Consider the following 25105-nt stretch of genomic DNA (forward strand, 5'->3'; position numbering starts at 1 on the left):
AAATTTCATGTTTTCAGATGTTTAAATCTGAAATTTCACAGTGTTGTAACTCTAGGTGTCCCGACCCAAAAGGGGATTGTGGAGGGGTTGCAAACCTGTCATGGGGGGGGTCACAGGATTGCCACCCACACTTCTGTGCTGCCTTCAGAGCTGGACTCTGAAGGCAGCAATGAGGAGCTTTCTGCAGCCGCAGGAGGTTCCCAGAGGTGGAGGTGGGTCTGAGCTCCTCCTGAGCGTGGCTGTGCAGGGGATGGACAAGTCCTGTCCCTCCCCAGCCCAGCCAGAGCTAGGAGCCCCCTGGCTGGAGCATTCCTAGCAGTAGGGGGAGATCGGATTTCATGGGGAAGGGCTTATTTCACGGTCTGTGATGTGTTTTTAATGGCTGTGAAATTGGTAGGGCCCTACTCATGGGTCATTTGTACACGTCTTTCCTGAAATGCGGTGCCCAGAAGTGGGCACAATACTCCAGCTGAGGCCTAATCCGCATGGAGTAGAGCGGAAGAATTACTGCTCGTGTCTTGCTTACAACACTCCTGCTAATGCAGACCAGAATGATGTTTGTGTTTTGGCAACGGTGTTATCCTATTGACTTATATTTAGCTTGTGATCCACTATGAACCTCAGATCTTTTTCTGCAGTACTCCTTGCTAGGCAGTCATTTCCCATTTTGTATGTGTGCAACTGATTGTTCCTTCCTAAGTCCAGTACTTTGCATTTGCCCTTATCGAATTTCATCCTATTTTACTTCAGACCATTTCTCCAGTTTGTCCAGATCGTTTTGAATGTAAATCCTGTCCTCCAAAGCACTTGCAACCATTCCCAGCTTGGCATTGTCTGCAAACTTTATAAGTGTACTCTCTATACCATTATCTAAATCAGTGGTCTCCAACCCTTTTATGCCCAAGATCACATTTTTGAATCTAAGGGTAACCCAGGATCTACCACGCCCCTTCCCCGAGGCCCCTCCCCCTCCCCAAAGCCCCACCCCGCCCTGCTCACTCTATCTCCTCCCCCCTCTCCGTTGCTCACTCTCCCCCTCCCTCACCCTCACTCACTTTCATCGGGCTGGGGTTCGGGAGTGGGTGCGGGCTCTGGGCTGGGGCCAAGGGGTTCGCAGTGTGGGAGGGGGCTCTGGGCTGAGCCTGGGGCAGGGCTTTGGGATGCAGGATGGGGTGAGGGATGTAAGCTCTAGGAGGAAGTTTGGGTGCAGGAAGGGACTCCGGGCTGGGGCAGAGTGTTGGGGTTTAGGGTGCGGGCTCTGGGAGGGAGGTCAGGGCTGGAGCAGGGGTTGGGGTGCAGAAGGGGGTATGGGGTCCTGGCTCTGGGAGGGGGCTCAGGGTTAGGGAGCAGGAGGGGGTTTGGGGTGCTGGCTCCGGGAGGGGGCTCAGGGTGTGGTTAGGGGTGCATGAGGGGGTATAGGGTTCTGGCTCCAGGACCGGGGCTCAGGGATGGGGGTGCAGCCTCCTGCCGGGCAGCACTTACCTCTGGCGGCTCCCGGTCGGCAGTGGGTGCAACGAGGCTAAGGCAGGTTCCCTGCCTACCCCAGCCTCACACCGCTCTCGTAAGGGGCCATCCTGCCCCTGGGGAGGTGTGGGGGGCATGTGGCTCCATGCACCGCCCCTCTCTGTAGGCTCCACCCGTGCAGCTCTCCTGGCCAATGGGAGCGTGTGGAGGGAGACCCCTGCCCCCTGGGGCTGCACTGGCCGCTTCCGGGAGCAGCTTGGGGTCGGGGTGGGCAGGGAGTCTATGCTGTGCTGCTGGTAATTGCGATCAACTGGGAGATTCTCTAGTATCAACTATTGCGATCGACTGGTTGGTGACCACTGATCTGAATGATTGATCAAGATATTGAACAGAACCGGATCCAGAACTGATCCTTGTGGGACCCCATTCGATATACCCTTCCAGCTTGACTGTGAACCACTGATAACTACTCACTGGAAACAGTTTTCCAACCAGTTATGTACCCACCTTATAGTATGTCCATCTAGGTTGTAATTCCCTAGTTTGTTTATGAGGTCATACAAGACCGTATCCAAAGCTTTACTAAAGTCAAGGTATACTACATATACTGCTTCCCCCCCATCCACAAGGCTTGTTACTCTGTCAAAGAAGGTTAGTTTTGACAGGTTTTAGGTTGGTTTGACAGGATTTGTTCCTGACAAATCCATGCTGGCTGTTATTTATTACCTTATTATCTTTTAGGTGATTGCTTAATTATTTGCTTCATTATCTTTCTGGGTACAGAAGTTAAGCTGACTGGTCTGTAATTCCCTGGGTTGTCCTTATTTCCCTTTTTAGAGATAGGCACTACATTTGCCCTTTTCCAGTCTTCTGGAATCTCTCCTGTTTTCCATGATTTTTAGAGGATCATCGCTAATGGCTCGGATATCTCCTCAGTCAGCTCCTTGTGTGTTCTAGGACTGTAATTACTCTGTCAGCTGAAGTGGTAGAGGTCTGTGCTACAGTGCTCAAAGTTCTTGGTTCAAATCCTGATGATGATGATCTGTGGAGGGTAGTTACAGTTGTACATGACAGACATTTTTCACTTAAAAAAAAAATTGAAATTACAATTTTAACCCTATCTTAAAGACTTCAGAGTCATAGAATTTAAGGCCAGAAAAGACCACAAGATCATCTAGTCTGAGCTGTATATATCAAGCCCTCTGTATCACAAGCACAGGAGAGAGAGAATGCTCGGTGCTACCTCAGAGCACCGTCCCACAGCGTCCAATGTCTCACCTCCAGCTGTGGCCATCTCTGATGCTTCAGCGGAAGGGGACAACCCTCCCCCCCGCTGCGTTGGAGGGGGATTCTTCCTGACCCCTGCAGGTAACTGGCGGAGGCCGCAAAGCATGAGATTTTAGGAACATTTGACATGAACCAGAAGGGACGCTCCAGGCAACTTATCCTTCCTGTCATATGATAGGTCCCCCCCATTGTCCTGACCATACTATGAGCTCTTTGAGGCATTTGTTCCAGTTTAAATTAATCTTTTCATGAACATGAGTGGCCAGAATTGTACACAGTATTCCAAATGAGGTCTTACCAATGCCTTGTGCAATGGCATTAATACTTTATCTACCCTGGAAATGTCTAGCCTAACATGTCCTAGGATTGCATTTGCCTTTTGTGCAGCTGCATTGTATTAGTGATTCATAGTCCTCCTATGATCGACCAAAACACCCAGGCTTCTCTCCTTTTCTGTTGCTTCCAGCTGATGAGTCCCACAGTGTAAATTCTTCTTATTAGACCCTAAGTGCATGATTGTGCACTTAGTACTATTCATCCAGTTGTTCCTGTACATATTTCGATCCTCCTGTGTATTGACAGTATCTTCCCACTCTGTATCGTCAGCAAATTTAATTAGCCTACATTTTGTGACATTATTAATGCAAATATTAAATAAGATTCGTCCTGAGACTGATTCTTGAGGAATTCCATTAGGAACCTCCCTCTAGTTCCACAGTGTACCTCTTAACACAACCTGTTGTGTCCTCCCGTTTAGCCAGTTTCTTATCCACCTTACAATTCTTGTACTAATCCCCATTTTCTCTAGTTAAATATTTTCCCATGTGATATTATGTCAAATGCTTTACCAAAGTCCAAGTGTATTAGATCTGCTATATTTCCCCTATGTAAAAAAAAATCAGTTATTTTCTTAAAGAAGAATATTAGTCTGATAGGATCTACCTTTGGTAAATCCATGTTGCACTGAATCCTCTTTTCCATTTACCTCAGTGAATTTAATTATTCTTTGCTTCCAAATTTGTTCTAACGCCTTGCATGCTACTGAGGTCAGACTAACAGGTCTGTTACTGCCTGGATCACCTGTTTCTCCCCCTCTCTTAAATATAGGTCTGACGTTAGCTATTAGGGTGATGTCATGATGGGGTCTACTACAGACCACCTAACCAGGGAGAATAGGTGGATGAGATCTTTTTTAAACAGGTAACAAAAGCATCCAAAGCACAGGACTTGCTGGTGATGGGGGACTTCAGCTACCCAGACATCTGTTGGGAAAACAACACAGCAGGGCACAGATTATCAAATACGTTCTCCGAATGTATTGGAGACCATTTTTATTTCAGAAAGTGGAGACACCTGCAGGGGAGAGGCTGTTCTAGATTTGATTTTGACAAATAGGGATGAACTGGTTGAGAATTTGAAAGTGGAAGGCAGCTTGGGTGAAAGTGATCATGAAATGATAGAGTTCATGATTCTGAGGCATGGTAGGAGGGAGAACAGCACAATAAAGACAATGGATTTCAAGAAGGACAAGAATCAATTGGCTTAAATTGCAGCAGGGGAGGTTTAGGTTGGACTTAGGAAAAGCTTCCTAACTGTCAGGGTGGTTAAGCACTGGAATAAATTGCCTAGGGAGGTTGTGGAATCTCCATCATGGGAGACTTTTAAGAGCAGGTTAGACAAACACCTGTCAGGGGTGGTCTAGATAATTAGTCCTGCCATGAGTGCAGGGGATTGGACTAGATGACCTCTCGAGGTCCCTTCCAGTTCTATGATTCTATTCTTTAATCATTTTGGTACCACCCCCGAATAGATAGATGCATTAAAAATCCTTGCTATTGGACTAGAAATCTCATGTATCCGTTCTTTCAGTATTCTGGGAGAGAAATTATTTCATCTCCCTGATTTCAGTGCAATAAGCTCTTTAAGGCTTTCTTTCATTTTAGATGTGGTGAATTCCCTTTTTATATACTCATTTCGATAGGTCTTCATTCCCATATTCTGTATTATCATTCATAGAATCATAGAATATCAGGGTTGGAAGGGACCTCAGGAGGTCATCTAGTCCAACCCCCTGCTCAAAGCAGGACCGATCCCAATTAAATCATCCCAGCCAGGGCTTTGTCAAGCCTGACCTTAAAAACTTCTAAGGAAGGAGATTTCACCACCTCCCTAGGTAACGCATTCCAGTGTTTCACCACCCTCCTAGTGAAAAAGTTTTTCCTAATATCCAACCTAACCTCCCCCATTGCAACTTGAGACCATTACTCCTTGTTCTGTCATCTGCTACCACTGAGAACAGTCTAGATCCATCCTCTTTGGAACCCCCTTTCAGGTAGTTGAAAGCAGCTATCAAATCCCCCCTCATTCTTCTCTTCTGCAGACTAAACAATCCCAGTTCCCTCAGCCTCTCCTCATAAGTCATGTGCTCCAGTCCCCTAATCATTTTTGTTGCCCTGCGCTGGACTCTTTCCAATTTTTCCGCATCTTTCTTGTAGTGTGGGGCCCAAAACTGGACACAGTACTCCAGATGATGCCTCACCAATGTCGAATAGAGGGGAACGATCACGTCCCTCGATCTGCTGGCAATGCCCCTACTTATACATCCCAAAATGCCATTGGCCTTCTTGGCAACAAGGGCACACTGTTGACTCAGATCCAGCTTCTCGTCCACTGTAACCACTAAGTCCTTTTCTGTAGAACTGCTGCCGAGCCATTCGGTCCCTAGTCTGTAGTGGTGCATTGCACTTGTCCTTGTTGACCCCCATCAGATTTCTTTTGGCCCAATCCTCTAATTTGTCTAGGTCCCTCTGTATCCTATCCTTACCTTCCAGCGTATCTACCTCTCCTCCCAGTTTAGTGTCATCTGCAAACTTGCTGAAGGTGCAATCCACACCATCCTCCAGATCATTTATGAAGATATTGAACAAAACCGGCCAGAGGACTGACCCTTGGGGCACTCCACTTGATACCTGCTGCCAACTAGACGTGGAGCCATTGATCACTACCCGTTGAGCCTGACAGTCTAGCCAGCTTTCTCTCCACCCTATAGTCCATTCATCCAGCCCATACTTCTTTAACTTGCTGGCAAGAATACTGTGGGAGACAGTGTCAAAAGCTTTGCTAAAGTCAAGGAACAACACGTCCTTTCCCTTCATCCGCAGAGCCAGTTATCTCGTCATAGAAGGCAATTAGATTAGTCAGGCATGACTTGCCCTTGGTGAATCCATGCTGACTGTTCCTGATCACTTTCCTCTCTTCGAAGTGCTTCAGAATTGATTCCTTGAGGACCTGCTCCATGATTTTTCCAGGGACTGAGGTGACGCTGACTGGCCTGTAGTTCCCAGGATCCTCCTCCTTCCCTTTTTTAAAGATGGGCACTACATTAGCCTTTTTCATTCTTATTGAAAACTGAGGCAATGTATTCATTTGGTGTTTGGGTCATTCCAACGTTATCTTTAATCCCCTCCCCATCTGCACTGCACAGCAACCCAACCTCATCCTGGCTTATTCTCTATTTATGTAACTAAAAACATCTTATTTTAATTTTCTTGGCAAGATCTAATTCAGCTTGATTTTCAGCAATTCTCACTTTATTTCTGCATGTTCTGACCTTCAAGGTGTAGCTTTCTTTGTTGATCTGTCCCTTTTCCCATTCTCTATAGGCTCTCTGCTTACACCTAATAACCTTTTTGAGGTAAATATTCATCAATTTGGGTCCGGAGTCTTTCCCTGAAAGCTTTTTCCTCCCCTTGCTTGGGATGCAAGTTGCAGTTTTTGTACACTTCATTTAAAGAAATTCCAGACCTCCTCCACATTTAAGTCCTTGAGCTCTTCAGTCCAGTTGACTTCCTTGAGGTCCTTCCCCTAATTTTCCAAATTTTGAAATAAAAAGCCATAGGTGATGACCTGGTTTTAATTAATTTTAAACTGTATCAACTCATGATCCCTTGATACAAGTTTTTTTTAATATGATCGGCTCTTCTATGATTAGCAGATGACAGAACGAGGAGTAATGGTCTCAAGTTGCAGTGGGGGAGGTTTAGATTGGATATTAGGAAAAACTTTTTCACTAAGAGGGTGGTGAAACACTGGAATGCGTTACCTAGGGAGGTGGTAGAATCTCCTTCCTTAGAGGTTTTTAAGGTCAGGCTTGACAAAGCCCTGGCTGGGATGATTTAACTGGGAATTGGTCCTGCTTCGAGCAGGGGGTTGGACTAGATGACCTTCTGGGGTCCCTTCCAACCCTGATATTCTATGATTCTATGATCTCACCAATTACCAAAACCAAGTCTAAATTGCATCACCTCTTGTTGGCTCAGTGACTGATAAATAAAACTCATCTATCATGTCAAGTAGTAACTGGGAGCTACCATTATTGGAAGCATTTATTCTCCAGTCTGTATCTGGGAAGTTAGTCTCCTATTGTGACACAGTTCCTGGTATCTATCCAAGTCCAACCTGGGGGTTCTATAGCAGACCCCCACACTTCCCTAGTAGAACCTCTTTTACAATTCTTCCCCAAAGTGATTTTGACCCAAATCGATTCCATTTTGTCCATGCAATCATAGAATCATAGAGTATCAGGGTTGGAAGGGACCCCAGAAGGTCATCTAGTCCAACCCCCTGCTCGAAGCAGGACCAATTCCCAGTTAAATCATCCCAGCCAGGGCTTTGTCAAGCCTGACCTTAAAAACCTCTAAGGAAGGAGATTCTACCACCTCCCTAGGTAACGCATTCCAGTGTTTCACCACCCTCTTAGTGAAAAAGTTTTTCCTAATATCCAATCTAAACCTCCCCCCCTGCAACTTGAGACCATTACTCCTCATTCTGTCATCTGCTACCATTGAGAACAGTCTAGAGCCATCCTCTTTGGAACCCCCTTTCAGGTAGTTGAAAGCAGCTATCAAATCCCCCCTCATTCTTCTTGATCACTTGTTATTTCTTTACACTTTACCACATCATTGATGTATGATGCTACCATACCACCTTTTCCCTTATCTCTATCTGACATAAGCAGCACCTATGCTACAATACCTGTGTTCCAGTCATGAGAGCTATTCCACCATGTTTCTGTAATCCCTATGATATCCAGTTTGATGTCGTGCCCCAGTGGTTCCTAATCCTTGAGGTGTCCTGAGTAGAGAGAGAGAGGGGGACCCAGATGACATCACCACCCCTACCAGCACCAGCTGAATCCCAGATACTGTCGGGGATGAGAGTTATTACCATCTTAGATCCCAGCTGAGAGATGGTCAGACAAGGGGGATTTTCTTTCTAAGACTGGACTTTAGCGACAGCAACAGCACCTCCAGCCCATCTCAACTAATTTCTTCTCCTTTCCCCAAAAGCGCCCATCTAAGAGACTGCCAAACAAGCGGGATTCTTTCCTTCTAAAAGCTGTCTACAGCTAAAGGGAAAGGGAGCAAAGGATGTTGTTAAAATGAAAGCCTTGCTTAAAATGTTAACTGTCCTTCTTTTCTGTATCATTAATCAAAGGTTAAACAAAATGTAATGGTGTGTTTTCCATGGTGCTAAGCAGGCCTCTGTATATCAGGCCCTGGACCCTATTTAACACTGTTTAATGTTGGACAGTGACTACGTTATTTGTTAACACCTTTAGCCCATTTATTCCATCTAAAAAAAGAAAAGGAGTACTTGTGGCACCTTAGAGACTAACCAATTTATTTGAGCATAAGCTTTCGTGAGCTACAGCTCACTTCATCGGATGCATACTGTGGAAAGTATAGAAGATATTTTATATACACACGACATGAAAAATTACCTCCCCTCACCCCACTCTCCTGCTGATAATAGCTTATCTAAAGTGATCACTCTCCTTACAATGTGTATGATAATCAAGTTGGGCCATTTCCAGCACAAATCCAGGGTTTAACAAGAACGTCTGAGGGGAGGGGGTAGGAAAAAACAAGGGGAAATAGGCTACCTTGCATAATGACTAAGCCACTCCCAGTCTCTATTCAAGCCTAAGTTAATTGTATCCAATTTGCAAATGAATTCCAGTTCAGCAGTTTCTCCCTGGAGTCTGGATTTGAAGTTTTTTTGTTGTAATATCGCAACTTTCATGTCTGTAATCGCGTGACCAGAGAGATTGAAGTGTTCTCCGACTGGTTTATGAATGTTATAATTCTTGACATCTGATTTGTGTCCATTTATTCTTTTACGTAGAGACTGTCCAGTTTGACCAATGTACATGGCAGAGGGGCATTGCTGGCACATGATGGCATATGTCACATTGGTGGACGTGCAGGTGAATGAGCCTCTGATAGTGTGGCTGATGTTATTAGGCCCTGTGATGGTGTCCCCTGAATAGATATGTGGGCACAGTTGGGAACGGGCTTTGTTGCAAGGATAGGTTCCTGGGTTAGTGGTTCTGATGTGTGGTATGTGGTTGCTGGTGAGTATTTGGTTCAGGTTGGGGGGCTGTCTGTGTAGGCAAGGACTGGCCTGTCTCCCAAGATTTGTGAGAGTGTTGGGTCATCCTTCAGGATAGGTTGTAGATCCTTAATAATGCGTTGGAGGGGTTTTAGTTGGGGGCTGAAGGTGACGGCTAGTGGCGTTCTGTTATTTTCCTTGTTAGGCCTGTCCTGTAGTAGGTGACTTCTGGGAACTCTTCTGGCTCTATCAATCTGTTTCTTCACTTCCGCAGGTGGGTATTGTAGTTGTAAGAATGCTTGATAGAGATCTTGTAGGTGTCTGTCTCTGTCTGAGGGGTTGGAGCAAATGCGGTTGTATCGCAGAGCTTGGCTGTAGACGATGGATCTTGTGGTGTGGTCGGGGTGAAAGCTGGAGGCATGTAGGTAGGAATGGCGGTCAGTAGGTTTCCGGTATAGGGTGGTGTTTATGTGACCATTGTTTATTAGCACTGTAGTGTCCAGGAAGTGGATCTCTTGTGTGGACTGGACCAGGCTGAGGTTGATGGTGGGATGGAAATTGTTGAAATCATGGTGGAATTCCTCAAGGGCTTCTTTTCCATGGGTCCAGATGATGAAGATGTCATCAATATAGCGCAAGTAGAGTAGGGACGTTAGGGGATGAGAGCTGAGGAAGCATTATTCTAAGTCAGCCATAAAAATGTTGGCATACTGTGGGGCCATGCGGGTACCCATAGCAGTGCCGCTGATTTGAAGGTATACATTGTCCCCAAATGTAAAATAGTTATGGGTAAGGACAAAATCACAAAGTTCAGCCACCAGGTTAGCCGTGACATTATCGGGGATAGTGTTCTTGACGGCTTGTAGTCCATCTTTGTGTGGAATGTTGGTGTAGAGGGCTTCTACATCCATAGTGGCCAGGATGGTGTTATCAGGAAGATCACTGATGGATTGTAGTTTCCTCAGGAAGTCAGTGGTGTCTCGAAGGTAGCTGGGAGTGCTGGTAGCGTAGGGCCTGAGGAAGGAGTCTACATAGCCAGACAATCCTGCTGTCAGGGTGCCAATGCCTGAGATGATGGGGCGGCCAGGATTTCCAGGTTTATGGATCTTGGGTAGTAGATAGAATATCCCAGGTCGGGGTTCCAGGGGTGTGTCTGTGCAGATTTGATCTTGTGCTTTTTCAGGGAGTTTCTTGAGCAAATGCTGTAGTTTCTTTTGGTAACTCTGTGGGATCAGAGGGTAATGGCTTGTAGAAAGTGGTGTTGGAGAGCGGCCGAGCAGCCTCTTGTTCATATTCCGACCTATTCATGATGACAACAGCACCTCCTTTGTCAGCCGTTTTGATTATGATGTCAGAGTTGTTTCTGAGGCTGTGGATGGCATTGTGTTCCGCACGGCTGAGGTTGTGGGGCAAGTGATGCTGCTTTTCCACAATTTCAGCCCGTGCACGTCGGCGGAAGCACTCTATGTAGAAGTCCAGTCTGCTGTCTCGACCTTCAGGAGGAGTCCACCTAGAATCCTTCTTTTTGTAGTGTTGGTAGGGAGGTCTCTGTGGATTAGTATGTTGTTGAGAGGTATGTTGGAAATATTCCTTGAGTCGGAGATGTCGAAAATTGGATTCTAGGTCCCCACAGAACTGTATCATGTTCGTGGGGGTGGAGGGGCAGAAGGAGAGGCCCCGAGATAGGACAGTTGCTTCTGCTGGGCTAAGAGTATAGTTGGTAGGTTAACAATATTGCTGGGTGGGTTGAGGGAACCATTGCTGTAGCCCCTTGTGGCATGTAGTAGTTTAGAAAGTTTAGTGTCCTTTTTCTTTCATAGAGAAGCAAAGTGTGTGTTGTAAATGGCTTGTCTAGTTTTAGTAGAGTCCAGCCACGAGGAAGTTTGTGTGGAAGGTTGTTTTTTTATGAGAGTATCCATTTTTGAGAGCTCATTCTTAATCTTTTCCTGTTTGCTGTAGAGGATGTTGATCAGGTGATTCCGCAGTTTCTTTGAGAGCGTGTGGCACAAGCTGTCAGCATAGTCTGTGTGGTATGTAGATTGTAATGGATTTTTTACCGTCAGTCCTTTTGGTACGATGTCCATCTGTTTGCATTTGGAAAGGAAGATGATGTCTGTAAACATTCCATCTAAATTAATTCATCTGACCACACACTGAATAATAAGATAAAATATAATTGAACAGCTGCTCCATTCCCTGGGATCATTCATCCTATGCACTGAATGAGGCAGGATTCTTGTCTATGTGATTGTACACCTTGTATCGTAATGCATATGCACCAGAGAGCAGAGTTAAGGTTGAATGTACAACATTAATTCTATCACTCCTGAACTTTTGAGTGTTCAGCTTTGAAACTTTTAACCTTCTTTTAATATTATTTGTGTGTAATATTATACATCGGCATTCTCCTCGATTTTACACACACCAGAAATTTCTAGACTATTGTGTTTCTGCCTCCATAATAGCTGTCATTTAGAAAGGATTTACATGTTTAACTCTTTTATTTTCTTCCTTATTAAAAGTTCCCTCCATCCTGCTAACAATTTTACTGGCTTTTCTTTGCATGCTCTCTAACTTTTCAATATGTCTCTGGTAATGGAATGTGCTGAATTAAAGGACATTTTGTCCAGATTCTGTTGTGCCCCAGCTGGATAAATGGGGACTGTTCCCTTTCTGCTCAGGGTTTACCTTTCAGGTGAATTTCAGAATAAAATATCCTTGAGGATTAAATAAAGGTTCTAACAAACAGAGGAAAAGTGTCTCTGATTTGTTTCAAGTCTGAGAATGAGACCACCAACTGCACTAGGGATTGGGGGGCACTATTGAAGTTAGGTGGTTACACTTCTCCAGTTATTTCTTGTCCCTGGCCTGGCCTTGGTGGAAAAGTCTCTTGGGCTTGGAGTGCTTCCTCATCCTTGCTGCTCTGGTGTATGAAATGCTTGTGCCTATGTCATCAGGGACATGTGGTTTGTCCTCATGACCGTCTCTTACCTCTTGTTCCAGGTGCTGCGTTTTCTCCGTCTCTTTGGCCCTGGGAAGAATGTTCCATCTGTTTGGCGTAGTGCCCGGAGGAAACGCAAAAAGAAACATCGGGAGCTAATGCAAGAAGTGCAGATCCAGGAGGGTGATGCTGCAACTGAGGCAGGAATGGAAGAGAAGTCTCCCTGGGAATATGAGTTTGCTCCTCCTCCTCCTCCGGAGCAGTGCCTCTCAGATGATGAGGTGGGAAGTCTGAGATTTAGGAGGGTCCCTAGCTAGCAAATGCGGAGCTTCTTTACCGCACAGGTAGTCACCCTGCTAAGACAATGCTGGTGAGGGGAGGTTAGGCTGCTATTCCCACTGTGCAGAGGCTGCTCCTTGGATATTAAGCAGGGGCTCCAGAGACCATTCCCCTGTGGGTTAAGAGCCCTTGTATGGTAAGGAATCAGGGGACGCTTTCCCCGTTTTATTGTAGCAGTAGAGAGTCCTCGTATTGCTGGGCTGCCAGTTCCAGCGTTTCTTAATGCAGCTATTAAGATTGAACATGCATCTCTGAGATTTCTTGGAAATGCTCCTCTCCACTGAGAATGAGACAGAATTTGAAAGAAAAAGCTCCTGTTGCCAGCTCTGACAGCAATGACTGACAGGTTTCTTTTTCCTGCTGTGCTGCAGATCACTATGATGGCACCTGTGGAGTCCAAGTTTTCCCAGTCTACTGGAGACATAGACAAAGTGACAGATACCAAGCCCAAGGTATCTGAATGGCGTTATGGGCCAGCCCAGCTCTGGTATGATATGTTGGGGATTCCTGAGGATGGCAGTGGATTTGACTATGGTTTCAAACTAAGAGAGCATGCGAGAGAACAGGAGACTTCAGGTCATTCTGTGGAGAAGGTGAGAGAAAGCATGTGTAAGTGGGAGGGGGCTGCGAGGGTGTGGTTGTGTGTGGTGGTGGTGGAGCACAATAGAGAAGGAAATGGAGCTGGGGTGGTGAATAAGGCTGGGAACCATCCAGTGGAAGAGATGTGAGTGGGAGGGGGAAAGGAGGAGGATTCACAATGGAGAAGGTAGGGAATCTTTCTTCTATAGTTTAAGTGGAAAAATCAAAGTTAACTAGGGTCTAATGCTATTGTTCTCCCCTCTGCAGAACTTGGGAGTGATGGCTGAGAAGGACGACTTACTGGCTGATGAGCACTTCCTTATGGTGACACAGCTACAGTGGGAGGATGATGTGATCTGGAATGGGGAGGATGTCAAACACAAAGGGACTAAAACACAGCGTGCGAGCCTGGCAGGCTGGCTGCCCTCCAGTATGACCAGAAACGCCACTGCGTACAATGCCCAACAAGGTGCACGGCAGCTGCCTTTACACTTTCTCATGCCCACACCCTGAGTTAGCCTAATTGAGAATGTCATGTGTACCCCATTCTCTCTTCTTCAGCATGTGGGGTTGTGTTCTTTCTCCATCAAGAAGTGGCTTTTGCTAAACCAAGTTGAGGACAAAGCCTTTTGTCCTTCTCCTACCCAAGCAGGCTTGGCCTCTTCTGTTAGACGAGAGAACACTGAAAGCCAAGTGCATGTCCAGCGAAATGTCCTGCTGTCCTTCCCCTTTCCAACTGAAATGGGGGGCTGGACCTACCTAATTCAGTACCAAAGGCTGCTGTATTTGAGATCCCCTAGTGACTGTTCAGATTTCCATTTATGGCAGCACTAAAATCCCTCTGCTTTGCAAGTTAATGCTTGGGTGCTTGCTCTTCAGGGGCCAGTGGAATTTTGTGTATTTTATCAGAGGTGACATTTTAAAAGGAACCTTTCTCACATTCCTGAGACAATAATATTTTGGGGCTTCTCTAGCTAAAGGAACACAGTTTTTACAAACATCGAACTTTTCTCTCAAGCTTAGACATAAGCTGGTTTTTAAAACTGAACTGTAAATCCAGAATTATTCTTTGTTCATTGTAACTTATTCTGTGTCTCCAAGGAAAAGCTGATGGAACTGTCGGGTTATGCCAGTTACTCTCATTTTTGGATGCTGCTACTTTGTCTCCCTGAGTCCTCAGCTCTGCTATTCAGACACCCTGAGGAGCGGGGAAGCAGATTAGATAGCAGGGGGTAGTGCAGATGGGGGAGGAAGACGGGATCAGGGCTCTGAGAGGGCAAGGAAAAACTCTGGCAATGCAGGGGTAGTGCTTGGGGTCAGGAGCAGCTTTATGTTACAGAACGTGGAGAAAGTGATCGGGGAGAGGTTGTTCTAGATTTGATTCTGACAAATAAGGAGGAACTGGTAGAGAATTTGATGGTGGAAGGCAGCTTGGGTGAAAGTGGTCATGAAATGATTAGAGTTCATGATTCTAAGGAATGGTTGGAGGGAAGACAGCAGAATAAAGACAATGAATTTCAAGAAGGCAGACTTCAGCAAATTGGTAGGTAAGATCCCGTGGAAAACAAATCTCAGGGAAAAACGTTCAGGAGAGTTAGCAGTTTTTTAAAGATACGTTATTAAGGGCATAAGAGCAAACTATCCCAACGGGTAGGAAAAATAGGAAGTATGTTAACAGACCACCCTGGCTTAACCAAGAGAACTTCAACAACCTGGAACTCAAAAAAAAAATCATAAAAAAACTCGGAAACTAGGTCAAATTACAAAAGATGAATATAAAAAACAACACAAGAATGTAGAGACAAAGTCAGGCCAAGATTTTCACAAAATGAGATTAAATTAGGTAGGGACATAAGGGGTAACAAGAAAACATTTTACAAATACATTAGAAGCAGGAAGGGGACTGTGGTGGGGCAGCTGTCCCACCTTGGAGAGGCTGCGCAGAACCCAGCCAATCAGAAAAGGGTTTATTGGGAGAGCCAGTCAGGAGAAGGCTTGCTGGAGCAGCCCATATATAAAGGGCTGCTCAGCGGAGCAAGGGGCAGTCTCTTCCTGGAGGGCAAGGGGGAAGGACTGTCTGCCTAGGAGCACCGGAGATACTGCAGCGCTGGGAAGAGTAGTGGAGCAAGAGGAGCTGTTGGCTGACCATAGCCAGACTGAGACCCTGAAGCAAGGGCAGTTCTTTGACAGTGTAAGGAGTCATGTGGCTAGGGGGAAGCAGTAGATATGATATATCTTGACTTTAGTAAGCCTTTTGATACTGTCTCATATGACCTTCTCATAAGCAAACTAGAGAAATATAGCCTAGACAAACCTACCATAAGGTGAGTGCACAACTGGTTGAAAAACTGTGCTCAGAGAGTGGTTATCAGTGGTTCACAGTCAAGCTGGGAGGACATATCAAGTGGGGTCCTGCAGGGATCAGTCCTGGGTCCAGTTCTGTTCAGTATCTTAATAAATAATATTGATAATGGCACAGAGAGTACACTTATAAAATTTGTGGAAAATGCCAAGCTGGGAGGGGTTGCACGCCCTTTGGAGGACAGGATTAGCATTCAAAATGATCTTGACTAACTGAAGAAATGGTCTGAAATAAATAGGATGAAATTCAATAAGGACAAATGCAAAGTACTGCACTTAGGAAGGAACAAACAATTGCACAAATACAAAATGGAAAATGACTAGGAAGGAGTTCTGCAGAAAAGGATCTGGGGGTTTTAGTGGATCACAGACTAAATGTGAGTCAACAGTGTAACACTGTTGCAAAAAGAGTGAACATCATTCTATTCTGTGTTAGCAGGTGTGTTGTAAGCACAACACGGGAAGTTATTCTTTCACTCATCACTGATAATACCACAGCTGGAGTACAGTGTGCAGTTCTGGGCAGCACACTTCGGGGAAAAGAATCTGTTTCAAGTGCTTCTTGGAGCTGAGTTGTAGAGGAATTTGTGTGCAGTTGTTTGACTATATGCTAGAAGTGAAAGGTGGGTAGTTGTGGAGGTAGTGTCAGATTAGGGGGCAGGTTAAGGAGGAGATGGTTCAACACCTGCAGAAGAGGAATACTGTCTTTTAAAAAATCAGTCAAATAAGTGACTTTTACTATATTCTGGACAGTATCCTTTCTGCCCCATTCTGCTGTTGATTCTAGCCTCCCCTCCAGGATTCCTGAGATCTTGCATAGCAGAAATGTGAATTCAGTTTTCCTTTTTAAACTAAAGGAGGAAAGTCGAAGATCCCTTTATATAGTAAAATCCACACTCCAGGGTGGGATTTCTGGCCTAAGGGTGCTGCCTCAGGTCCCACCATAAAAGATAAAGCCCTCAATTTTGCCCAGTGGAAAGAAGCTTCTCTTTCCCCCAAACTGTGCACTCTGTTAGGAATAAACCTTCTGTTCCCTTAATAGGGACATGGGAATTGCTGAACTGCACCATAAGTGACCCATCTAGTCCAGCATCCTATCTCTGACAATGGCTCTTAATAACAGCTATGGAATAATTTGCCTATATGAGAGGTTTCTTAATCTTGGGCAATGAATGTTTGGTTTATGCCTTGAAACATGAAGGTTTATATCCCTTGTAAATTTGTATTCTTTCTGAAGAAATTGCATGTATTTTTATTGTTCATATCCATGTTGAATCCTTTGAATGACATGAAGGTCTTTGTTTTAGTCTGGTGGCAATGAGTTCCACAGATTTATTATGCATTGAGTAGAAAAACAATTTACTTTTCAGATTTAAATGTTCTTGTTTTATGCAAGAGGGTAAATAACAGCACTCCACACCATTAATTCTTATATGTCTTTATCATATCCTCTCTTGTCTGCTCACTAGGCAGTCCTAATCTATTCAATCTGTCCTCAGACAGAACTCTCAGGTTTGTATAATCTTTCTTGCCCATCTTTGGACCCCTTCAATTTTTGCTATATCTCTTCAGATGGAGTAACCATAACTGAACATGTTATTACAGGTCAGGACATATCATTTATTTATATAATGACACAATATGTTCAGTATCGTGTCTCTCAATGCAACGTAACATCTAGTTTTGCTTTTTTTAACCTCTGTTGTGCACTGAGCAGGTCTCTTATTGAGCTGTTCACAGCATTGACCAAGTCAGATCCTATCTAGTATTGGGAAGAATACTCTGGTGCTGCTCCACTGAAATATATCCTGCTGGGCTTGGGGGAGAAAGGCAGCATTTCATTACCATCAGCATTTCAGAGCCTCCTGCTAGCAGCAGCCATGTTGCTGGAATGTAACATTCTTTGGGGTCAAGATTTGTGAGGCAAGGATCCTACCCCTAGGCAGGGACTGGAAACTGTTTTCCATCTGGGTTTGAGTTCTGGTTTAACCCTAATGTTACTCTTGTTTTCCTCTCCAGGGCTGAACCGTAGTGGCTCTTTGCTCAATCCACCCATTCCACTAGTGCAGAAACCCAGTGTAGCAGGGGTCCTGGGCATCGCAAAGGGCAAAGAGAAACAGCCTCCTGAGCAGCAAGGTAATGAGCAAGCGTTAGTCTGTGAATAGTAGGCTATGTGGAGAGAGACTTCTGCATAAACTTGGGCTCAATACTAGGGGTAGGAGGGTCCTTCTATAATCAATTACTTACAGGTCAGCAGGATGTCCTGCTGACTTACATAACCTCTCAAAGGGCCTTCTCTGTCCCTCTTAGAGAGTCTCTTCTTATCCCCCATAAAGCAAAGTACCATGGACTTTCTTGAGTTATCAGAGCTCCTAAGAGGCTTGTGACCTCTCTGAGATCTTTTACTTTGCTTATCTGAAGGTCTTCCCCTTTAATGGCAAACTATCATGGGGGCCACGTGTAGCTCTTCAGAGACCTTTTGCCCAACTGTAGTGGGGTACAGGCTTACGCGAAGGCTCTGTCCTGCTACAGTATAAGGTTCTGTATGCATTTTTTTTGGCTTTGGAGGCATGGAAACAAGAGCCCTTGGAAGGAGGGAAAGATTGGGTAGAACTGAAATGGGACAAAAGTGCTGAATTGAAAAGTTGCTATAGTAATCTTTGTGGAGTGTTAACCATCAAAGATCACATTCTGCTATCTTTGCAGCTGCCCTGGATGAAGATAAACCTTGGTTCTCCATTTTCCCAATCGATAATGAGGAGTTAGTGTATGGCCGTTGGGAAGACAATATCATCTGGGATGACCAGGCGATGGAAATGTTCTTGGATCCTCCAGTCCTGACACTTGACCCAAATGATGAAAACATCATCCTGGGTATGATCATGGCGTTAGCCCTTTGTCTGTGTCTCTGCTTGGAGCTGATATTTCCAGACCAGTTGGACAGAGCAGAGCAGGGAATGAGGGCACTTATTGGAAAGCAGGGGTACTTAAAAGGCAGGCGGTGCCTAAAGGAGTACAAAAACTAGTCTTGAAGAGGAAAGACAAGTGCATTCTATTCTGGAGGGGTGAAAGTAGGAGTGTGGGGTAATAATTGTGTTTTGGGGATATTTTATGTAGATGGGAGTCTCCAGTGAGTGGCTGTCCATTCTTTGCTACCCTGTGGCAGGAATTGACTGGTTGGGCCAACACTCCTACCCTTCTTGTGTTTTTAAAGAATTCTGGAAGCTATTTACAAATGATCCAACAAAACTAAGACAAAAGTAATCACTAACAAGTTGGCACATGCGTTTCCAACTCCATGTTCAAAGCACCAGAAGACAAGGAAAAGTGAACCAAACTGAATTATACAGCAAAAGAAATTAATCCATGTCCTAATGCCTTGGCTTCCAAATGATCAACATCCTAACCTTACTTGAAGACAACATATTGTGAGGAAATAAAGGGAGAAGAATCTTATGACAGCCTTTTTCAGTGTCCCTAGCTTGAGGCTCCTGCTCACTCAGACTGAGAGCAGACTTTCCAGGCTACAGAAGCTCCGTGCTGGAGTTGTATTTTTTTCTGGAGTCTCTGTGTCTGTCTCCCATTTCATTACATATTTGCTCCCTGAATCTTCGCTAGAACAATATAACTTGAAAACAGCTCTTGATTTTTTACTAGAGGTGCCTTGCTAGAGCCTTTATTTGTGCTCTGGGGCACTGATTCCTTGCTGTCAGGGAGTAGGGCTTGTGATGGCAAATGTGGAAGGCGGTGGAATCGTTCTGATATTTTGGCAAGTGTTGACGTGGTAAGAGGTTTTGAATTGCTGTAGAGATCTTTTCCGAGTCAGAAAGAAGCTGTGCTGATGTAGAAAATCTTCAGGAACAGCACTTGAAGTACACTCTGACTTTTCTGTGTTCATTACTAGAAATTCCTGATGAAAAGGAAGAGATGACTTTGAACTCTCCCTCCAAGGAGAACAAGAAAGAATCATCTCTAAAGAAGAGTAGGATCCTGTTGGGAAAAACAGGCGTCATCAAGGAAGAACCACAGCAGGTCACTGAGAGTCTCAGTGCTTTGGGGATAGGAATGGGTTAGGAGGAGTGATTTTTGACTTTTTTTTTTTTTTTTTTTTTATGTGGTGTTAAATCAGAATATGTCTCAGCCGGAGGTGAAGGATCCCTGGAATCTCTCCAATGATGAGTTTTACTATCCCAAACAGCAGGGGCTTCGAGGAACCTTTGGAGGGAACATCATCCAGGTAGTGACAATGGGGCTGACTTTAGGGTGGAGGCAGTGATCTCCTTATCTTCATGCAGAAATCTCCTGCTGGGATTTAGTTGAATCTTGTCTGGCATCAAAATAGTTATCCTTCTGTGTGTGTAAGTTATCACACTGCTGTTCCTCTCAGATCCTCATTGTTCAGGTTATTTCCTTGTTTAAGACAAAATCCTGGGACGGTATCCATGGGTCGTGTCAAACTGTGATGTGTGCAGTAGAGTCTCCCATCATTGTACCATGCCAGTCTTGTTCAGTGTATCACCCTCGGTCTGCACTGCTCTTACTGGAGCTCTGTGGATGCTTGTGCTGTGGAGACTTGAGGTGGTGCTTCTGTTGCCAAGTTTATTTGACCAGGAGATTATCAAATATCGGTTAAACATTGGTAAATCTGAGTCAATGCTCATGTAAACCAAGGCAATGGGATCTCCCCCCGTTAAAGGGTACTGTTGTAAAATCCTAGCTAGGTTTCCTATCTCTTAAGCAATGGGGAAAATGTACGCAATTCTAAATGCCCTTCTTTCTTGGTTATAGATATAGGAATGCTTTCCCTTTCTTCAAGTAATAAAGATCCCTTTCCCCATTTGGATGCTCTTTGAGCTGTTAACTGGGGGAACATTGTCTCTCTTGCACCACAGAAAGTGAGCCATGCTTGGACATGATTTCTGTGAGAGAACATGCCTCTAGGGGGTCCAAATACCTTGGTCACTTTTGCAGCTAATAGAATAAAACATTTCAAGTGCCTGCCATAAGACTGTGGGGAAGTTTCTCTGTGGTCGTTGTAGACTGGGCTCTGTACTGATGTCTGTTCTCTGTGTCTGTTTCTCTCTTGGTCCCAGCACTCTATCCCTGCAGTGGAACTTCGCCAGCCATTCTTCCCCACCCATATGGGTCCTATGAAGCTCCGACAATTTCATCGCCCTCCATTGAAGAAGTATTCCTTTGGGACCTTGTCCCAGCCAGGACCCCATTCTGTGCAGCCACTGCTGAAACATATCAAGAAGAAAGCCAAGGTAAAGCAGTATTTCTTTGTATATCTAGATCTGTCCAAAGTCTCCATTGCCATGGTACATCTGTTTGACATGCTGTTTCCCTGATACTCTCTTCTTGCATTCACACAGATGAGAGAGCAGGAGCGGCAGGCTTCAGGAGGTGGGGAGATGTTCTTCATGCGCACACCACAGGACCTAACTGGTAAGGATGGTGACCTCATCCTTGCTGAGTATAGTGAGGAAAATGGTCCTTTAATGATGCAGGTTGGCATGGCAACAAAGATAAAGAACTACTACAAGCGGGTGAGTGTTGTAAAGAAATGTCTAATGTTTAAACATTAAGTTATATATTTAATGTTATAAACCAATCTAAAAGGGAATTTTTCTGCTTTGTCGTCTTTGTATGGCTGATATAACTGTAGAACCACAACTATAATTTTACATTCAGATGGTTAAACCAGATAATTGCATCTGGAGTAGCAGTGTGTGTCGCTGTGATGCCTCCTTTGTATTTGTGAATGGGCATTGAGTCGTTATATGTTCCATGGTCTGTTCTGAGTGTTCACGGTCGCACACTGGAGAGTCTTTAATTTTCCATTTGTGCAGCAAGTATCGGCATCTGCCATGGTTTGTGCGGATACGGATTATGGTTGCCCATGAGTTTCGTGGGAGACTGAAGCCAGGGATCTTCTGCATCGGGTCTTTCATTAGGTGTTTCTCTATAACTTCTTGTGAACTCCATTCAGCTTTATGGTGAAAACTAATGAACAGAGCCCTGCGCAGATACAGAATGTGTATCCGCATCCATCCGCAATCTGCAAAAATGGCTCTCGGAAATCTACATCCACTGTTGCGGATATCTGCAGATACAAAGCGGATATCTGTGGATTTGCAGGGCTCTAATAATAAACCTTCGCTGTTAGCCCATGGTTTGTTAACCCCAGAAGAATCTCATGAATGCCTGTTGCCAGACACACAGCATGGAACCTCTCCCCTTAGGATATTAACATGGTAATAAGAAAACAAAGAGAGAGCCTGTAAAATATTCATAAATGGCTCTATTTACTGAAAAAAGGACATTCACAGAGCAAAGTTTGCCTTGGTAAACACAGACCTGGAGTCTTCCATACAGCCTTCAGTAATGATTAAGTTTGCTTAGTTTGGCTGCGGTGGCCAAAGTTCTGGGAACGTTTTATGAGCAGCCTGTAATTGTGGTTTTTTTGACTCTCACAATGGGTATATAATGCATTAAGCTGAGCTGCTGCCTTATTGACTGTATCATGGTTTTCTCTCTGGGGATTAAAAACATTCGCATGCTCCCCTCTACTATAATATGAAATGCTGGTGAGCAAATGGGAGATGGAAATGTTAGTGGCCATGGTAAAGGTTAAGGCTCATTCTAAACCATCCCTGGGTGTAGAGTGAAATAATTAAAAAAAAAAAAAGGAAAGGGTGGGGGGCAGCCATAAAGGCTCCAAATGAAAACTGCAATCCAGCAGGGCCCCCGTTCACACTGTTCAAACACAGTTGAAGGATTTTGACTTGGTGGCCCTGCAGAAACAGGGTACTACTATACAAAAACTTGTTCTAGGCAGGGAGCACTCAGAATATAGGGGAACCCCACTGAACGTAATACAATTCCCCTGGGAAAAAATGTTGAGTGGGTGTGATTGTGGGTTTTTCCTACACAGCTACAATCTGAATCTATATACATGTGTCATGATGTGCCCCTTGCGGGCATCAGGAAGTTAAAAACATACTGGCCTGGATACAACAAATTGGTTGGTGGCCATAAACGAAACAAAATGTTAGCTGTTGTGTTAAAGACTGCTTAGTGGGGGTGCTCAAATTGATCCAGGCCCTAAAAAACATAAGAGCAGATTAGAACATCAACAAATAAAGGGATCTTGGGTCTGGTTACAAATTAATTACATTGGTCCCTTACCTAAAACTGCTTGAGGGAATAGATTTGCCTTGGTAATTGTTAATGATTTTTCTAAATGGGGAAAAGCTATTCCCATGAAATCTACCAGAGCAGCTGTGACTGCTAAGCTTCTGCTAGAACAAATCTTTACCAGATGGGAGCTTCCATGGGTAATACTCAAATCAAGGAACACATATTACTGATGAAATTATGCATACCACAGTAGTTTTACCAGGTATACAGGAAAAATAGCATGTTGTTTACCATCCTCAGTCTTCTAAAATAGTTGTTGTAATAATAATAATATCCTAAAGCTAATGCTTACGAAATACCTAAAAAGATAGAATAAAAGGGACGGGAATGTTCAGTTGCCATTAACATTAATGGCCTTGTGGGCTACCTCTCATAAAGCTATGGAGGTAGCTCCCTGTGAAATTATAATGGGGGATAAAATGACACTGCCAGAACACTTAATATGTGCTAGCCCAGACCTAGTACAGGCACTAATGAATCAGTGGATGTCACAGTTAAAAGGGCAACCAAAAAGTGTCCCTTTATGGGTAGCCAAAAACTTACGGGTGGAACAGTAAGCAGCTCAACAATTCAATCACACTGTAAAAAGAAAGAGAAAAAACAGAATGGCTTTGTTGTTGGAATACTTTGTGTTTGTTGAACTATAAATTTGAATATACAAATTAAACCAGCCAAAACAAATAATCCAAACCTCCCACTCAACAAACTCTGGAAACTCATTCCAGACTACAACTACAATTGAGTGGTTGAGTGGACAAAGCCAACAACAACAGATACTTCAATCCTTGGCACAGATAAACTGGATATTAGAAAAACAGATGTGGTTGAAAATCTGCATAGTAATTACAACTACACTAAAAACACTGGTAAAATAAACTTAAAAGTATCATATTCTCAATGTAAAAAAGGGATGACAACTTTATTTTCTATGGGAACATTAGAAGGGGACATATTGAGGTCTACATTTTGTAAAATTAGGGTGTGTAATTTTAGGGCTAGTGTATTAATTAAAATCAGACAAGCACAAACCCTGGAAAAAACCCCCGAAGTCAATCCAAATAATGTATATCATCCAAAAAAGTCAAAAATGTACTTACTAAAAATTAGCTTTAAAACATAAACCAGCAGGAATGTGTATAGGACAATCAGGAACGTTTCAAATAATTTATCCATAGGTTGTATCAAAAGAAATAAAAAGGCACTAACAACTCCCCCAGATTTTTACTCAGAGTCAGAATAGTACAAAAATTGTGTAATGTCATTTGAAAAAACACCAGTGGGTACTGTCTGGGTTTAATGGAACTTGGTCTACTGCATCTAAACAAGTAGCATGAAGGGCCACTTAATAGCAGTTGTTGCAATTCGTTGCCAATATACATACCAATTCTTCTTTGAGTGCTTGGTCATGTCAATTCCAAATAGGTGTGTGTGGCTGCGTGCACGGTCGTCGGAAGGTTTTTCCCCTACTGGTACCTATTGGGGAGGCTGTGGAGCCCACTGGATTGGCGCCTTCATGGTGGTGTATAGAGGTCTCTGCCGACTCGCCACCTCTTCCTTCTTACTGCCAGTGATGGTTGTTGGAGCAGCTTTTCTCTTGCGATGGCAAGCAGTCCCCTAGTGGACTCTTTCTAGTCATATCTGTAAATAGTTTAAAACTTGGTATTAGTTCAGGTAGTTCTTAGTTGGATAAGTTTCTGTTGGGGGTTCCTCCCACCACGTTTCCCCTCCCAGGGACTGGGGCATGTCTTGGTCTCAACGGTTTAAGCTGTGCAGGTCCTGTCTAAAGCCTATGCCAATGGGAGACCCACACAACTCCTGTTTAAAGTGTTTTTGGGGGAAGCCTATCTGAGAACTGCAAAATGTGTGGATGCTTCTGCCTAAGGACTAAGAAGGAGAGGAACTTTAGGCTGAAACTATTCCTCACGGAGTCAGCCCTTTGTCCCCAGCCTGTACAAGTGGCGTCCGACCTCAAGCCCAGCACTTCAGTGTGGAGTGTGCTGGCCCTGGTAAGAGAGGCTGTGGCGCCAGAAAAGGACTCTGGCTCCAGGGATCCTCGGCACCACCACTCCCTGGCACCGAAGACCTCCTCTGGTGTGCGTGCCCGGCACCGTCCCCATTTGCCGGTGCTACACAAAACAAAGAAGATAGAGGTCGCTCTCCCAGTAAAGCAGTGGAACTAGGAGGCACCAGCGAAGCACTGAACTGGGACACCTTGCTCTGGCTCCGACTCAGCTGGCACGATTGACTCTGGCCTCATAGGGAGGTCTGTCGGGTCTGGGTCTCATGGACTCCCCAGTGTGGGAGTCTCGGGAGGAGGACTTGCACCTTACCTCCACGCTGTAAACCTTTGAAGTGGCTAGGGACCTCATAGCGATAATGGCGCAGTCCCCTGCATGGGCACCGTCACTGTAAAAAGGCACCATGCCTTCTGGGGCAAGCCGGCGATGATGTGGCACCACTCCCTGGCACTGTCTCGCTCCACACCGCCCTAGTTGCCAGGGTTGGAGTCCTCATCAGACTTGGAGGCGGAGTCGAATG

The 25105-nt window shown here is 44.7% G+C and overlaps 1 protein-coding gene across 11 annotated transcripts in view; it reads left to right on the forward strand.

Moving 5' to 3' along the window:
* TAF1 (TATA-box binding protein associated factor 1) overlaps positions 1-25105 on the forward strand; it is a 140010-nt gene that overhangs the window by 13731 nt on the left and 101174 nt on the right. For 9 of the 11 annotated variants that reach the window (XR_012160665.1, XR_012160666.1, XM_073358674.1 and 6 more), the window contains 9 exons: positions 12148-12366; positions 12796-13017; positions 13271-13472; positions 17384-17500; positions 18071-18238; positions 19269-19396; positions 19494-19601; positions 20458-20631; positions 20740-20913. Coding sequence is in view for 9 of the 11 variants with exons in the window: in XM_073358674.1 (XP_073214775.1) it covers positions 12148-12366; positions 12796-13017; positions 13271-13472; positions 17384-17500; positions 18071-18238; positions 19269-19396; positions 19494-19601; positions 20458-20631; positions 20740-20913 (1512 nt within the window). In the remaining 2 variants the exon portion in view is untranslated. Of the gene's footprint in view, positions 1-8974; positions 9020-12147; positions 12367-12795; positions 13018-13270; positions 13473-17383; positions 17501-18070; positions 18239-19268; positions 19397-19493; positions 19602-20457; positions 20632-20739; positions 20914-25105 lie in introns of those variants that run through there. The other 2 variants (XM_073358676.1, XM_073358671.1) reach the window with 2 other exon arrangements.

This window comes from Lepidochelys kempii, chromosome 9 (genome assembly GCF_965140265.1).
Source record: "Lepidochelys kempii isolate rLepKem1 chromosome 9, rLepKem1.hap2, whole genome shotgun sequence".
NCBI lineage: Eukaryota > Metazoa > Chordata > Testudines > Cheloniidae > Lepidochelys > Lepidochelys kempii.